Genomic DNA, 17,459 nt, shown 5'->3' with positions numbered 1-17,459 from the left:
TGGCATACAGAACAACCTGATTGACTGCTACCGACATTTGCCCTCTATGGTCAAGTTTTGGGGCTTTTAGCCTCTGATGGTTTAGAATTTCAGCTGCTATGACTGACTGAGACTCATTACTTGGGAGGAATTATATACTCCTATGTTAGGTTGTAATTTGTTTATATATCAAGCTATGTGGTAGTTCACTATATTTGAAAGTCTCTTTGGGTCAAACTTGACAAGTATGGATGCTGATTTAGGTCAAATTAGTTTGGTTCACCAGGACAAAGTTTGAGATGGGTAAACCTGATTTCTTCTTATTCGACACATCAGAAAACCTTTTTCTAAAGTAGAGAAAGGAGAATAATATGAGAACCAGACTAAGAGATTTATTTCAGAGGGGAAAACCCCAAATAAGGTAGAAGATACTTTACACAGAGTTGGTAGATAATGAAACCATAACTATTTAATTTTTCTTTCACTTTTCTAATATTGATTCTTTTTTTTTTTTTTTTGCTTTTGTTTGTTTTTATGAAGTGTTGGGCTTTGATATAGCAGTCTGAAAGGTATGTTTTGAAAAAATGTGGCATGGGATTGACCTGGTAACCCTTGTTTCTTTTTAGGGTGATCAGTCTGGTTGGCTCCTCCCGGGAGAAGGGTATACATTTGCAGCCACCCAGCATCAGCAGCTTGCTGAAATTGATACAAAACTCCAAGAACTTGCTGCAGTTCGCCCAACAATTTCCAGCATTTCTACAAGACTTGAGAATCAGAATAATCAGGTAGTCTTAATTTTAGAGAATACACACAGACTTTTCAGGTTTATGTATACTGAAAATATTTCACATAATTTTACAGCTGCTTGTTAACCCAAGCAGTTTCTTCGCAATTGCGCTTTCCATGACAACAACTGCAGTAGTTGTATTTTACCTAGTAGTGTATGTTTTCCTATGGTTAGTTCCACTTTCTTCCATTTTGCTTTTGGTAGGTAATTTGCTGAGATGGAGTCACTGAGGAAATATTTATTTTAATATTGTTATATCTGTATGATTTAACTCAAGTCTTGACCATGATCAGGAGGGAAGAAGGGGAAGAAAAATGATAAGCTTGTTAGTCCTTTTAGAACCTTATTTTTCTTTATTCCTCCCCTACTACATATTAGCAATGGCAGTCACTACATGTCCCTAACTCTGCCACATTTTTCTAGCTTCTTTAATTTAAAAACTGAAATGAAGCTTATCATACTAAAGATTTCTGTCCTGTGATTTTTTTTCCTGTTTCCACATTTTTTTTCTTTTTTTTTATTATTTAAACAAATGGGATACATGTTGTTTCTCTATTTGTACATGGAGTCAAGGCATACCATTTGTGTAATCATAAATTTACATAGGGCAATGTTGTTTGATTCATTCTGTTATTTTTTTCCCTTCCCCCCACCTCTCCCACCCCTCTTTTCCCTCTATACAGTCCTTCCTTCCTCCATTCTTACCACCCTCCTTATCCCTAACCTTAAACCTAACCCTAACCCTAATGCTAACCCCTCCTACCCCCCATTATATGTCCTCATCCGCTTATCAGCGAAATCATTCATCCTTTAGTTTTTTGAGATTTAGTTTTTTGAGATTGGCTTATCTCACTTAGCATGATATTCTCCAATTTCATCCATTTGCCTGCAAATACCATAATTTTATCATTCTTCATGGCGGAGTAATATTCCATTGTATATATATGTCACAGTTTCTTTATCCATTCATCAACTGAAGGGCATCTAGGTTGGTTCCACAATCTGGCTATGGTGAATTGAGCAGCTATGAACATTGATGCTGTTTCCACATTTTTTATTGGTGTGTTGTAGTTATACATAATGATGGGATTTGTTATATATTCATGCATGCACACAATGTAACAAAATAACTGGGTTACTATCACTCCCCAGCACTTTCCATCTCCCTCTCTGAGGTTGCTTTCCTCTACTGATACCTTTGATTTTCATGAGACCTCCCCCTTTCTTTTCCTCTTTCCTTTCTAGCTTCCACATATAAGAGAAAACATACAACCCATGACCTTCTAAACTTAACATCATGGTCCGTAGTTCTGTCCATTTTCCTGCAAATGACATAATTTCATTATTCTTTATGACTGAATAAAACTCCATTGCATATGCATACCACATTTTCTTTATCTAGTCATCTGTTGATGGACACCCGGGCTTGTTCCATAGTTTTGCTAGTGTGAATTATGCTGCTATAAACATGGGTATTCCTGTATCATCATAGTTTGATGAGTTTAATTCTTTAGGATAAATACTGAGGAGTGGTATAATTGGGTCATATGGTAGTTCCATGCCTAGTATTTTGAGGAACCTCCATACTGCTTTACGTAGTGGTTGTACTAATTTATAGCCCCACCAATAGTGTAAAAGTGCTCCTTTTTCTCCACATCCTTTCTAGCATTTATTAGTATTTGTATTTTTGATGACTGCCATTCTGACTGGTGTAAATGAAATCTCAGTGTAGTTTTGATTTTCATTTCTCTAATTGCTAATCATGTTGAACATTTTTTCATGTATACTTTGACCACTTATATTTCTTCTTTTAAGAAGTATCTGTTCAACTTATTTGCCCATTTATTAATTTTTGGTGTAAAGTTTTTTGTGTTCTTTATACATTCTAGGTATTATTCTTCTGTCAGAAGAGTAGCTAATAAAGGTTCTCTCTTCTCATTCTTAATTATTTCCTTTTCTGTACAGAAGCCTTTTAATTTGATGCCATCCCATTTATTATTTACTGAGCTTTAGGGGTCCTGTTGAGAAAGTATTTGCCCCCATGTTTGCTTCAAGGAGTTGGGTAGTTTCTGGTCTAATTCCTAGGTCTTTGATCCATTTTGAGTTGATTTTTATGCAGGGTGAGAGGTAAGGGTCTAGTTTCATTCCTATATATATGTTTAATCAGTTTCCCTAGCACAATTTGTTACAAAGGCATCTTTTCTTCAGTGTATATTTTTGGCACCATTGTTAAGGATCAGATGACTGTAGATTTGTGAGTTTGTCTCTGTTTCTTCTACTCTGCACCACTGGCTATATGTCTGTTTTTATGTGAGTACCATGCAGTTTTTGAGACTATAGCTCTATAGTATAATTTGAGTCAGGTATTGTGATGCCTCTAGAATTATTTTCCTTTGGCATAGAATTGCTTTGGCTATTCTGGGTCTTTCATTCTTCCAAATGAATTTTAGGACAGTTTTCTCTAGTTTTGTGAAGATTGTCGTTGATATTTTAATGGGAATTGCATTGAATCTATATATTGCTTTTGGTAGTAGGGCCATTTTAACAATATTAATTCTATCTGCAAACATGGGAGCACATTATATCTTCTGAGTCTTCTTCAATGTCTTTCTTCAATCTTCTATAGATTTAATTGTAGAGGTCTTTCACCTTGGTTAGATTTATTCCTAGTTATTCTATGTCTATGTTTTTTTTTTAAAGCTATTGTGAATGAAATTGTTTTCCTGATTTTTTTTTCTCAGTGGGTTCATTTTTGTTATATAGAAAGTCTGTTGACTTATATATTGGTTTTGTAACCTCCTACTTTGCCAGATTTATTTGATACCTCTAGCAGTCCTTTGATGAACAATTTTGGATCTTCTAAGTATAAGGCAATATCATCTGCAAACAGTGATATTTTGACTTCTTCCTTTCCTATTTTTATCACTTTTGTTTCCTTCATTTACCTAATTGCTCTGGCTAGAATTTCTGTCACTATATTAAGTAGGAGGTGTAAGAGTAGACATCCTTGTCTTGTCCCAGATTTTAAAGGAAATGCTTTCAGCTTTTCCCCATTTACTGTGAGGTTGGCTTTGGGTTTTTCATATATGGCTTTTATGATGTTGAGATAGATTCCTTCTGTTTCTAGTTTCTTCTGTGTTTCTATCATGAATGGGTGCTGAATTTTGTCAAAGACCTCTTCATCAATTGAGATTACTGAGTGATTTTTGTCCTCAATTGTGTTTATTTGATGAATTACACTTATTAATTCGTGTATGTTAAACCATCCTTCAATCTCTGGAATAAAACTATTTTGGTTGTGATGTATAATCTTTTTAATATGCTGTTGGACATGATTTGCTGATGATATCTTATTAAGCATTTTTGCATCTAAGTTCATCAGAGATATTGGTGTGTAGTTTTCTATCCTTGATGTGTCCTTATCTGGTATGAGTGTGATACTGGTTCATAGAATGATTTTGGAAGTGGTTCATCCTTTCTATTTAATGGAATAATTTGAGGAGTATTGGCATTAGTTCTTTAAAGGTCTGGTAGAATTCAGTTGAGAATCTTCTGATCCAGGGCTTTCCTTTGTTGGAAGACTTTTCACTACTGCTTCTATCTCATTTCAAGTTATTGGTCTTCTTAGGTTTTCTGTGACCCTTTGATTCAATTTGGCATATCATATGTGTCCAGAAATGTGTTCATTTCTTCTAAGTTTTCCAATTTATTGGAGTATAAGTTTTCAAAATAGTCCCTAATGACCCACTGGATTTCTGTGATGTCTGTGATTATTTCTCCTTTTTCATCTCTAATTGTATTAATTTGGGTCTTTTTTTCCTTTTGATTAGTTTGGCTAAGTGCTTTTTAATCTTGTTTATCTTTTCAAGGAACCAACAATTTTTCATTGATCCTTTGTATTTTTTTATTCTGTTTCATTAATTTTGATTTTGATATTAATTATGTCCTTCCTTCTACTGGTTTTGGAATTGATTTGTTCTTTGCAAGGGCCTTGAGAGTGCATCATTAGGTTATTCATTTGGGATCTTTCTGATTTTTTTATGTAGGTACTCATAGGTATAAACTTTCTTCTTAATACTTCCTTCATGGTGTCCCAGAGGTTTTGGAATGTTGTATCACCATTATCATAATTTTTTTAGTTTCTCCCTTGATTTCTTCTATCACCCATTCAAAAGTGTGTTGTTTAATGTACATGTGTTTATATAGTTTCTGTAGGGTTTTGTTGTGTTGATTTTTAATTTCATTCCATTTTGAGCTTGTGAGATGCAATGAATTATATCACTTTCAGCTTGTGTCTGTCTTTGCCTGTAAGGTGAATTTCTTATAAACAACATATAGTTGGCTCTTATTTTTTAATCCCTTCTTCCAGCCTATGACTTTGAAGTGGAGAGTTGAGGTCATTTACATTCAATGTTGGAGGTTTCATTAGTATATGACTGTTATACAGTAGATTTTCTTTTTTCTCCTTTTTAAACAAATTTAAGTTTTTATTTCTTTACTTTTCTTGCTTTGTTTTCCTTTTGTTTACCTGTTCCCTCAGAGTCTCTTTCTCCCTTTTTTGCATGCTAACATCTGATTTCTTTTGATTATACTCTCACCCTTTCTATTTTCTAGAACTTCTGTATATTCTTTTCTTATCCCATTAACAGCCACATTCTACATCCCTCTGCATCCTCTTTGTCCTCCATTAGAAACTGCAGACCTTATTGCAAACCTGTTTGTTTTACTGAAGATAATATTTGAACTCATTTTGTTTATTATGACAATTTCGTTATTGTCCCCATAGGGGCTATTTGGTCTAGGATTGCATAGTGTCTGATTTGGGCACTGCTAATATTGATCTCCCCTTTGAGAAAGGGTTTTGGAAACTATAGGGCCACTATAAGCCTATAGGGGAAAATCTGCAATACCCCAGATCTGCACTGCTAGAGGGGAAGATACATGTACAACATGAAAAACAAGGGAAGAAAATGATCCAAACAAATCTAGATTCTATAGTAATAGAATCAATGACAGTATGTTAGAAGAAATGTCAGAAAAGGACTTCAGATTATACATGATTAAGATGATTCGCGAAGCAAAGGATGAGATAAGAGAGCAAATGCAGGCAATGAATGATAATACCCATAAGCTGAAAGAGCACCTGCAGGAAGCAAAAGATCATTTCAACAAAGAGATAGAGATTCTCAAAAAAAACCAAATGGAAATCCTTGAAATGAAGGAGACAATATACCAAATAAAAAACTCAATGGAAAGCATCACCAACAGACTAGACCACTTGGAAGACAGAACCTCAGACAATGAAGACAAAATATTTAATCTTGAAAATAAGTTGCCCAAACAGAGAAGATGCTAAGAAATCATGAACAGAATCTCCAAGAACTATGGGACATCATGAAAAGACCAAATTTAAGAATTATTGGGATTGAGGAAGGCACAGAGATACAAACAAAAGGAATGAACAACCTATTCAATGAAATAATATCAGAAAATTTCCCAAACCTAAAGAATGAAATGGAAAATCAAATACATTCAATGTTATTATATAGAGATGTTTATTAATTACTGCCATTTTGTTTTTTTATAATGTTTAGTTTGGTCAGGTTTCTCATTTGCTTGGTTACCATTCAAATGAGATTTGTTCACTTGAACATTTATTTGTTCATTCTAGGGTTTGTTTTCAATTTCTTCTGTGGAGTATTTCTTTAAGTAAACAGGACTTGTTGAGTAGCCATGAATTCTTTCAGTTTCTGCTTATCTTAGAAGGTTTTTATTTCTGCTTTGATTCTGAAGGATAGCTTTGCTAGATATAGCAATCTTGGTTGATAGTTTTTTTTTCTTTCAGGACTTGGATCACATCATTCCAAACCCTCCTGGCTTTTAGAATTATGCTGAGAAATTAGAAGTGATTCTGTTCAGTTTGCCTCTAAATATGACCTGACTTTTTCCTCTCGAGGCTTTTAAAATTATCTCCTTGTTCTGTATGTCAGGCATTTTAATTATGATATGTTGTGGAGAGGTTTCTTTTTTTTTATCTTGTCTATTTGGGGTTCTGAATGCCTCCTATATCTGAATGTTCTTCTCATTCTCAAGGTTTGGAAAATTTTCTGTTATTATTTCCCTGAAGAGGTTATCCATCCCATTATCCTGCATCTCATATCCTGCATCTCCTAAATTCCAGTGGTTCTTAAATTTGGTTTCTTAATGTTTTCCCAGAATTCTTATATATTCTAATAATTGTTACTTAGTTTCTTTTTTTTAATACTGTCAATGTTCAAAGCTGGTCAATTTGACTTCAAGCTCTGAGATCCTGTCTTCAGCATTATCTACTGTATCAGAAGGACTTCCAACTGAACATTTTATTTGATTTATTATGTCTTTCATTGCCAAGACTTCTATTTGAGTCTTTCTTTATTTTATTATTTGTTCTATTTAGTTATACATGCCAGCAGAATGCTTTCTGATTCATTGTAAACAAATGGAGTACAACTTTTTATTTCTTTGGTTGTACATAATGTAGAGTCACACCATTCGTGTAATCTACATGTACATAGGGTAATGATGTTTGTCTCATTTCACCATCTTTCCTTTCCCCTGTCTCTTCCCCCCCACTGATTTCCCTCGACATAATCCAAAGTTCCTCCATTTTTCCCTTCCCCCCTGCTCCCTGTTATGCATCAGCATCCACTTATCAGAGAAAACATTTGGCCTTTGGTTTTTTTGGATTAGCTTATTTCACTTAGCATGATATTCTCTAGTTCCATCCATTTATCTACAAATGCCATAATTTTATTCTTCTTTATGGCTGAGTAGTAGTCCATTGTGTATATATACTGCAGTTTATCCATTCATTTATTGAAGGACATCTAGGTTGGTTCCACAATTTGACTATTGTGAATTGAGCTGATATAAACATTGATTGGCTGCATCATTGTATTATGCTGATTTTAAGTCCTTTGGGTATTGACTGAGGAGTGGGTCAAATGGTGGTTCCATTCCAAGTTTTCTGAGGAATCTCCATACTGCTTTCCAGAGGGGTTGCACCAATTTGCAGTCCCACTAGCAATGTATGAGTATACCTTTTTCTCCACATCCTCACCAACACCTGTTGTTGCTTGTATTCTTGGTGATAGTCATAGTAATTTGGAGTGAGATGAAATCTCAGGGTAGTTTTCATTTGCATTTCTGTAGTTACTAGAGATGTTGAACATTTTTTTCATATATTTGTTGATTGGTTGTATATCTTCTTCTGTGAAGTGTCTGCTCATTTCCTTAGCTCATTTATTGATTGGATTCTTTGTATGTTTTTGTGTAAAGTTTTTTGAGTTCTTTATAAATTTTGGAGATTAGTGCTCTATCTGAAGTGCATGTGGAAAAGATTTTTTCCCACTCTGTAGGCTCTCTTTTCACATTATTGATTGTTTCCTTTGCTGAGGAAAAGTTTTTTAATTTGAATCCATCCCATTTATTGATTCTTGCTTTCATTTCTTGTACTTTGGTAGTCTTGTTAAGGAAATCTGGTCCTAAGCTGACATGATGAAGATTTGGGACTACTTTTTCTTGTGTTTGTGTTTGGTGCAGGGTATCCTTTTTTTTTTTTTTTTTTAGAGCATACTGTGCAAATATTTATTTTAATTACTCCTATCTGAAGGTACTTATTTTTTGAGAACAACAGGGCATTTTAGTATCCACTCTTTCCATTCCTTAAAGGCTTCCACAGGTTTCAGTAAATTCACATTATTTTCACGACTATGTTTCGGAGTTGCTCTTGGTGTGTCAGCAGATACATCATCAATCCACCTTACCAGTGCTTTGTATCTTTCTGCAATATTGAAGCCAATGACACACTGCAGCTTGCGTAGACAGATAGGGCAAATGTTTAGAAGACGATGGTCAGCTTCCTCCAAGTGGTTGGAGCCTTGCATTAGGCATGTGAGCCACTGGCAGTATCACAGTCCAAATATTTGTCCAATCTCATGGGTTAAAGTCTTACAGAATTGTAGCAGCAAAACAATAGTTTTTCAGGAATAAAGTAGTTATCAAAAATGGAATAGTCATTGGAAGATTTTTTCTGGAACTTCTTCACTGTGCCTTCATAGTGTGAGCTATAGAAATCACTGCCATATCTAGCCAAGCTGATGATCTCCACACCATCTATCAAAGAAGCCTGTCCAAAGACAAAATTCCAGGAGTCTCTTGGGTGAAGATCAATCACTGTTACTCTCACAACACAGAAGACATCTTCAGTTTTCTTCTTTTTTAAGAACTTCAGGATATGCCCTGCATGAATTTGTAAAATGTATGTGTGCTCATTCACTCTAAAAGAACGGAAACGGAAACTGGTTCTAGGAGTTTTACAGTCAAGCCATAGAAAAATGCTTCACAGTAGCCCTTGATCCATTTAATATATTCTTTGCTGATAACTCTGGTGTTACCTAGAGATCCAATGGACAGTATATAAATACTGCACTTCTCTGGAGAGAGGGTATATTTCTGTAGGGATTACTGAGAAACTATTCAAAGTCTTTGGGGAGCCTCAGAGTGGCAGTTGATCTAATTTGATTGTGAATGCAAAGTGACAGGTCCAAAGAGATCACTGGTTGGATGGAAGGCTTCATTCAATAATTGCTATTCCCTAGTATCTAATTTCTCATACTGTGACACAAGTCCTGGGTTCTTAGAGATGAGAGCCATTTATAATGTCTATTCAAAGTGATATAATACTTGCATAGTGACAGGTCTAATCCATTCACATCATGTTCGTATGTACAGCTTTCATTCTTCCCTTTATAAAGGAAGGCTCCCATTGAAGTTTTTATGTTACAAGGACAGGCATGTCTGGAAGGTGCTGTGAAAGGTGCCTTCACCCCTGACAGTCCTAGCTGCTGCCTGCCCACCTCCCAAGGCCCAGGGTATCCTTTTAGGTACAATCTTGTCTGTACTGGTTTCACTCATGTTCTGCTAGATACACCCTAGGCTGTACAGTAGACACTTGCTGGGTCAGTCTGGCAGTGTTTACTGTGATCTCCCAGGTGCCGCAGCAGTTGAGTTGCAGCATGGCCACCTCAAGATGGCTGCAGCCTCAGCTCTCCAAGGCTGATTGAGAAACAGAGAGAACTTTTCAAACACCAGTTCGTAGTGCAGCCTCTTGATCAGTTGAGTTCAGGATGCTTTTCTGAACTCTGGTTTTCCTCACCAAATCTCTTCATTGTGTTTCTCTCTGTTATCTCTTCCCCTCTGTAGTAAACCAGTGTAGCTGCCACTGCTACTGCCACAATTAGCTAGTTCCAATGTACTCGTTCTTCTTTGTTCAATGTATCCAAATTTCTGAGTCTTTAAGACAGTCTGACTGTCTAATAATGAATTTTAGTGAAATCCCTCTTTCACCTACCTCACTGAGAAACAGTACTCCTGCTGCTTGAATCCCAAGTCATGGAACAACTAGGAATTCAGCCTTCCTCTAATCTGGCATCTTGAATTTCCCTCCTGTGATGGTTTTGAAATGAATGTGTTTCTTCTCTGCATAATTCCCTCAAATATTCATTTACAAAACTAGTAGAAGTTGTAGAATAGCAGTGCTTGGAAAAGTAAAATTCTTTCCTCTCCCCTTCATCATGTTTAAGTACTTCATCTAGTTTGGGGTTGGGTGGTAATCTGGAGAGAAAAATGTCCCATTTTTTTTGTTATTCATTGTCCCTTTTTGTAGAAGAGAAACTGAGAATTAGTTCAGATTTGGTTTCACCAAATCACTTTTTGTACAATCATAGATGAAATATCAGTAATCTGTAGGTAATAATTCTGATTTATAGTGTGTTCTTTCTGTCAGCTATGTTGAAAGTTAAGATTCTGGCTTTAGGCCAGTTGAAACTACCTTAGGGAAAAGTAACAGAGTCAAGATATTCCAAAGAAACAGTCTGTTGGCTGGTAGTACCTTTGTGAAGCCATCTCTGCTTCCTTAAGTTGTGTTTTTAAGGGTCAGGCGCCATGGCTCGTGACCCTGAGAGAGCAGGAGTGGTTGTAAGTGTTCCCACCAGTAGTGTCTGGATTGGGTTAAGAGTTCATGTAAAACAGAATTAGAATCTTTGTCCCCACCCAAATGTACCGCAAAACTTTACATGAGTTATGCTAGTTTATTTATGTTACTGGATTCCATTTTTCAAAAAGAGAAAATCAAGATGGGGTGATAAAATTGTTCAGAGATATTCTTTGTTCTTTTCATGTTTCAGCTGATTTTTTGTTGTTGTTAGATTTCAACGATAGCTGAGATCTCAAAGTTAAATAATGGTCTTAAAGATAGAAAATGTCTGTTTCATGGCTGTCAAATATTATTCTTGAAAGAGAGACTGAGAATTTAGAGATATGGTCAGCCATTAGAACTTCAAATAAAGCATGAATATTGTCAGATTCCATTATTATTATCTACATTATATTTTCAGAGTTCACATTTATGGTTCAGATAAAATATTTGAAAAACATGAAAGGGAAAATCAGTGTATTACTTTGTTGTTACATACTGATATTATGTATTTTTATGTGAAGCAACTTACATTTACAAAGAGAAAATTGCATTTTGGAATTCCCATTGGATGAAGAAATAGAAATGTAATATCATAGTTGTTGAAAAGAAGTAATTGATGCTTCTTGCATGCAAAAAAGAATATCTTTTGAGCTTTAGTTCAATTTCCTCTTGGCATTTCCTCATTTCTAACTAAAACCAGCATTGCACATTGAATTTTCAAGGCATAAATGCTAACCTGGCAAATTATTTTATGGATATTATTTTTGTATTAGAATACTTTCAGAATAAGTACACTGGAAATTACCATGGATAAACCTTGTGTATCTATGTAGTTGATGAATAGACTCCAATATATTGCTGAACCCAAATACTCATACTATATATTCACTCCATTTTTATTTTAACCCTTCTGAAAACCATTTATTCATCACTAATTTTTCTTTACGCTCCTTCAGTATGTCTTTTAAGTGGAATATAGATTTCTGTTTTTAAACAGTTCATCAAATAGTAATCAAGTGCTAGTGGAATGCAAGAAATTATAGGGAGCTTAAACATATGTCAGGCAAATATAATACTTTGGAGTACAAAAACCTTACTTGAAGGTTCAACTCTACCAATTACTACTTCTGTGAACTTGGGCATTAATGAGAATCTCTTTAAATCTTTTTTTTTCCTCATTTATAAAATGGTGATAATAGGGTTCTTGTGAAGAGTAGCTGGATTAGTACATATGTGTAATATATATGTAATTTATATATGCATATATATAAAACAGCACAATATATGAGACAGAATTCAATCAATTAAATTATTATTGTTCCAATCCCTGGTACCCCTCCAAAAATATTGTTGTGATAAGTGATTTAAAGAACTTGTTTCCTTATGGGATATACTGAATGTACATAGGATACTGTGGTATAAGACATAGGCCAGTGGTGTAGAAGGCTGCAAGCAAAGTGGTTGGTGATTCAGAGTAGTGAGAAAAATCATAACAAATATCAAGAAAGTCTGTTTTTGTAAGAGTGGGACAGGGCTAGAAAGAGGACCTAGAGCAGGAGGGAGAAGAGGTCGGAGACACAGAAGATTGCGTTCATACAGTGAGAGCTTCAAGACTGGTGGCTTGCGGGACAAATGAAACTCATAGATGGCTAAAGCCCACAAAGTGTTCACAAATATTTTTAGCCCACATTTAAAAATTAGGCAAATTCATATAAAAATCCAAATTTCTAGTTTCTCTTGAAAAGAAGAAAACATAGTAACATTAGATGTTAGTCTTTACTTGGCAACTACTGTACTGGATTCAGTTGAATAGCAACCATGACTTTCTGTGGGCCACAAATTCTCTGCATTTTTTTCCCCCAGTATTGGGGATTGAACCAGGGGTGCTTTATCACTTAACTATATCCCCAGCCCTTTTTGTTTTTTTACTTTGAGAGTCTTGCTAAATTTCTGAGGCTGACCTTGAACTTGTAGTCCTCTTGCCTCATCCTCCCAAGTCTCTGGGATTACAGGCATGGGCTACTGCATTGGTTCAAATTCTTTACTTTGCAGTAGTACCCACCATTTGATATTGGGTTGTCAAGAAAACAGTTTACTTAACAAGTTGGAACACACAGACTTTCTGAATTATCTGTGTGTGGTAACTATGTGTGCTAAATTGGTGGACACATAAACCTAAGATGATAAACATAGCTAAGTCAGGGGATTTGAGGGACTCTAGAAATGTGGCTCAGAAATTAAGGAAGTGTTGGTCATTGTGAAAGGGGCAGATAAGAAATCTCCTTTTCCTTATGAACTTTCTTATGATGTTCTTATATAGATGGTCTAGGCTGGTGCTTAACTTTATGGCAACATCTTAAAAGCTGGATTTGGCTCTTACATATCTGATTTCCTTTGCATAAAACAAAGCATGTGATCACATTTAAAAGAAAGAATGATATATTACTGCTATTGCTGTAATGTTAATAATATCATGTGGTTGCAGTTTTTACATCTGCTTTTTATTTTTGTTTTATCTTAGCAAAAGAGAACTAATTGAAGCATTTTTTTCCCCGTAAGATCTGTGGTTTAACTGTGCATACCTTTCTGTATTCATCTCTTAACTCTCTAACAAATCAGTTCTTTGTCTTGTAAATCCCACCATAGACTTGAGTGATGTTCACGATTTAGTTTTTATTATTTGTAGATATATTGGATTTCACCTTTCTCCAGAAAAATCGAAGATATAGGAGTTACGTAAGCATTAAGTTTCTTAAATCCTTAGCAACTGGATTCAATAATAAGTTCTATTTCATTTGGCTCTTGTCAAAAAGTGTAGTTTATTCATCTCTCAGACAATCAGTCTTACTAAATCTAGGATTCTAGCTCATGGTTAGATTTTTTTTTTTCTAGTTGGAGGAGGGTCTTCAGAAATGGCTCTCATTGTCAAAAGGAATTTCTTTAAAAAAATTTTTTTATTTTTATATTTATTTATTTATTTAGGGTAGTGGGGAGTGAACTTAGGGGAACTTGACCACTGAGCCACTTTCCTAGTCCTGTTTGGTATTTTATTTAGAGACAGGGTCTCTCTGAGTTGCTTATGCCTCACTTTTGGTGAGGCTGGCTTTGAACTCTTGATCCTTCCTGCCTCAGCCTCCAGAGCTGCTGGGATTATAGGCATGTGCCACTGCGCCCAATGCAAAAGGTATTTCTTAAACCAGTGAATTTAATTGAATATAAATGTCTTCCATAATTTGATTTATTTTCTTGTTCTTAGTATACCGATACCATTTTACACAATTTGGTGAAACCAACAAGAAATTAATACACATTTGATTGAGAAAAATTGGAGTTGTATTTATCTCTTTTCTGGCCAAGGTGTTATTGCCGACAGCAACAGTTAACTTTTTTTGGTCTTTTGTGTCAACATTAGCTCAAATTGAGAAAATATGGAATATTGTTTGACATGCAATCCTGAAAAATGTTATTTTGCTGACTCTAGGGGTTTGCACAGTTCCAATAATGGCCACAGAGTCCATTTAACTACCTATTTATCTAATACAGTGATTAAGAGCAGGAATCTAGGAATTTTCAAGTGCTGGTCACAGGTAAAGGCCATCTGCTTATTCTCCCAAGCTACAGAAGCATGCCACAGGAATATGGGTTTGGGATTGAGGAATGAATGTGAAGTTACTTTAGGGGTCTTTATCTCCAATGTCAACCTGTCAATCATTCTCTGTTAAATCTTGGAATGACTTTTGCACCTATATTTTGCAGATTTTTTGAAGTTTACTTATCTTTGTTTTTCTGTTAATCCTCTGATGCAGTCAAGGTGTCTTTCACTTCATGACTATATGCCAAAATGATAAAAACAATCTTTTTGAAAGATTTTCCCCCTATTTTTGATATGACCAGGCAAATGACCCATCAGATTAGAGGAGATAGCAGTATGCTGTTAGTCTGCAAATACAGGAGAAGCTGACTTTATCCAGACAGGTTTGTGATCCTTAATACATGCTTTATTTGCATATCAGATAACTTAGGAAGCTATGAGTACTTTCCTCTGTATTTGACTTTTGAAAATTAATTTATTTAGCTTCAAAGACCCCTGTTGGCTCAGTCAACACCACAGATATTTTTCTAAGGATGAACTCAGAATCCCTTGGCAATCAATTAGTCAAGTCAACAAATATCAGTTCTCCTCAGGGATAATCCTCTTCTTCTGACTCCCTTAGATGTTCTGTGTGTATCAGGGAGAGCTTTTGCTGAATTCTCCATAAAATCATTCCTGTCTGATCTAGAATCACAGGAACAATATGTTGGCTGGAGAATCTACTGAAGTATTTCTACTGTAGGAAGTTAAGATATTTCTTGATGATCATGAAAATGGCACAACTGGGTAACACTTTGTTGTAAGAAAACCTGGCACCAGCATTGGTGAATACCTTTTCTTCCTTTTGGCCTCTGCTTTCATTACATGATTTTCTTCAAATATTTCAACTATATGTTGTGCTGTTAAGAGACTAAGGAAAAGATTTACATATCATTTGCATTTAATTGTAGAGAATTACAGACTTACAAACTATTGGACATAGAATAAACTTTCTTAATAGAAATTGAGACTGGAAAGAGGAGTGACTTCCTCAAAAGTTCACAGCTAATTATTCTACCAGAACTAGAACTTAATGCCTATATATTTTCAACATGGTAGAATCACTTTTTCAGAGCAGAATAAGAGTATCCTTGTTCATCTTTTTGTGGTCTTAAAAATAAAAAATTACTTTTGTGCTTCTGAAACTGACACATGGAGAAAATTAAAAAACCACAGAAAAGCATAAGAAAAATAAGATAAAATAATCAAGAGTTTTACCATCAAGTTTATCACTGTTAAATTTCCTTCCAAAAAAAATTTCCTTCCAGTTTATTTCTATACAAACATATCTTTCCCTCTTCAAGTAGTATCCCAATTTGAATTCTAGACAAGAAACAGAAAGCTTTGTTTTTAAAGATAAAATTGACTGAAAAGACTATTTGTAGATTTAAAGGAATTAACAGGGGTTGTTGACCCACCCAGAGAGACTAAGCAACAGTGGACGGGGAAGAAAAAGTGTGAAAGGAGCACAGGGAACCTCAGTTACAGCAATAGAAGGAGTTGGCAAAGGGTTAATTAACCCTTCCTCCCTTTACCATGATATTTTGAATTATAGTTAATTTCCCAACTTTGTTTTCCTGACAGCCTGATAAACATTGAAATCCCAACTAGGTTAGAAGTCAATTTTGCTTATGTTAGTGAGGATTCCTTGGGTTGGGAGAGTTATAAAGTCTTAATGGGGGAAGCCATATTTATGCTTCCCTAAATCCTGTAATCTTTGTCTCTGGGCATGTCCTTTGATGGGTCCCTGAACTCTGTGCCTAAAGGGTCATTTCAGGAGATGAGAATTCCTGTGAGATGTGAGGGATTTTAAGACAGGGTGACTTCCTTGTCTCTTGCACCTTTATAAGAGACATGTTATGACATGGACTGCGAGGATCACTCCCATTGGAAAGGAATACCTTATACTTTTATGCTGCATTTCCTGTTCTGCATCCTGCATTGAGTGGCCTCTGTAGTCTTTGAGCATAAATATTCAGGTGCCTCTAAGAAAAGTATGACACCTCAGGGATACATCACTACTAAAATTGTGGTGCCAAACCGGAAAGAAGAAGGGGAAAATACCTGAAGTTCTCTCACTTCTTGCCTTCCAATCTTCTAACACTTCTCCTTTGACCTTGACTTAAACTGAAGAAGACAGAGGTCAGGGAGAAAGACTAATAGTGCCCCGTGCTAGGTGCTATCCGTAGTTTGTCATACTGCTATTGAGGGACATCTGTGCTGTTTTTAGTTTATGGATGTGTGAGCATTCATGTACAATGTATGAATGCTATATATTTTAATTTCTCTTTGATAAATTCATAGAAGGGGAATTTCTAGATTACAGGATAGATGTTCAAGTTTTTAAAAATTTTTTATTTGTTATTTTTAGTTATACATGACAGTAGTACCCATTTTGACATAATTATAAAAGCATGAAATATATCTTGTTCTAATTCAGTCCTCAGCACCTCCTCTTCCCTCCCCCACCCCCTGCTCCCTTTCCTCTACTCCACTGATCTTTCTACATTTATGCATAGTTATTCAAAAATTAATTTATTGTTGATGTACATACTGGTACATCAACTATATAAACATTCAACTTTTTAAGGAACTGCCAGTTTTTCAAAGTGGTACCACGACCACCAACATGTGAACGTTTTACTTGTTCTATACCTTGCTAATATTTGGTGTCAACAAAGTTGTTCATTTGAGCCATGTAGACAACTGTAGTTTTAATTTGCATTTCCCTGATGACTAGTAATATTGAGGAAATTTTCATGTGCTTATTTGTTATTCAAATATCTTTTTAATGAACTATGTATAATTTCTTTTAAATTAATTATTTTATTTATTTTTTATTATTGAGTAGTAGAAATTCTTTAGATATTCTGGATTTGAATCATTTGTCAGGTTCATGTATTAGGAGCACTTAGTATGTGGTTTGTCTATTTTTTTAATGATGGCTTTGGATAAGCAAAATTTTGAAATAGGTTGTCCAGTTTATGTTTATATTTATTTTTCTGTCTGTTTTGTCTTTGCCTACCCAAAGATTTCCAAAGAAT

The 17,459-nt window shown here is 35.1% G+C and overlaps 1 protein-coding gene and 1 pseudogene across 8 annotated transcripts in view; one reads left to right on the top strand and one right to left on the bottom strand.

Moving 5' to 3' along the window:
• Positions 1–17,459, top strand: part of FSIP1 (fibrous sheath interacting protein 1) — a 226,089-nt gene that overhangs the window by 50,413 nt on the left and 158,217 nt on the right. For all 7 annotated transcript variants that reach the window (XM_079125955.1, XM_079125954.1, XM_079125952.1 and 4 more), the window contains one exon: positions 606–764. In XM_079125955.1, the coding sequence (XP_078982081.1) occupies positions 606–764 (159 nt within the window). The remainder of the gene's footprint in view (positions 1–605; positions 765–17,459) is intronic.
• On the bottom strand, positions 8,097–9,395 carry LOC306653102 (archaemetzincin-2-like; annotated as a pseudogene). The gene has a single exon. The product of its transcript is annotated as an archaemetzincin-2-like (transcript).

Source organism: Sciurus vulgaris, assembly GCF_902686455.1.
Source record: "Sciurus vulgaris genome assembly, chromosome: 2".
NCBI lineage: Eukaryota > Metazoa > Chordata > Mammalia > Rodentia > Sciuridae > Sciurus > Sciurus vulgaris.
The sequence above is the reverse complement of the archived record's forward strand: the minus strand, read 5'-3'. Positions and strand labels throughout refer to the sequence as shown.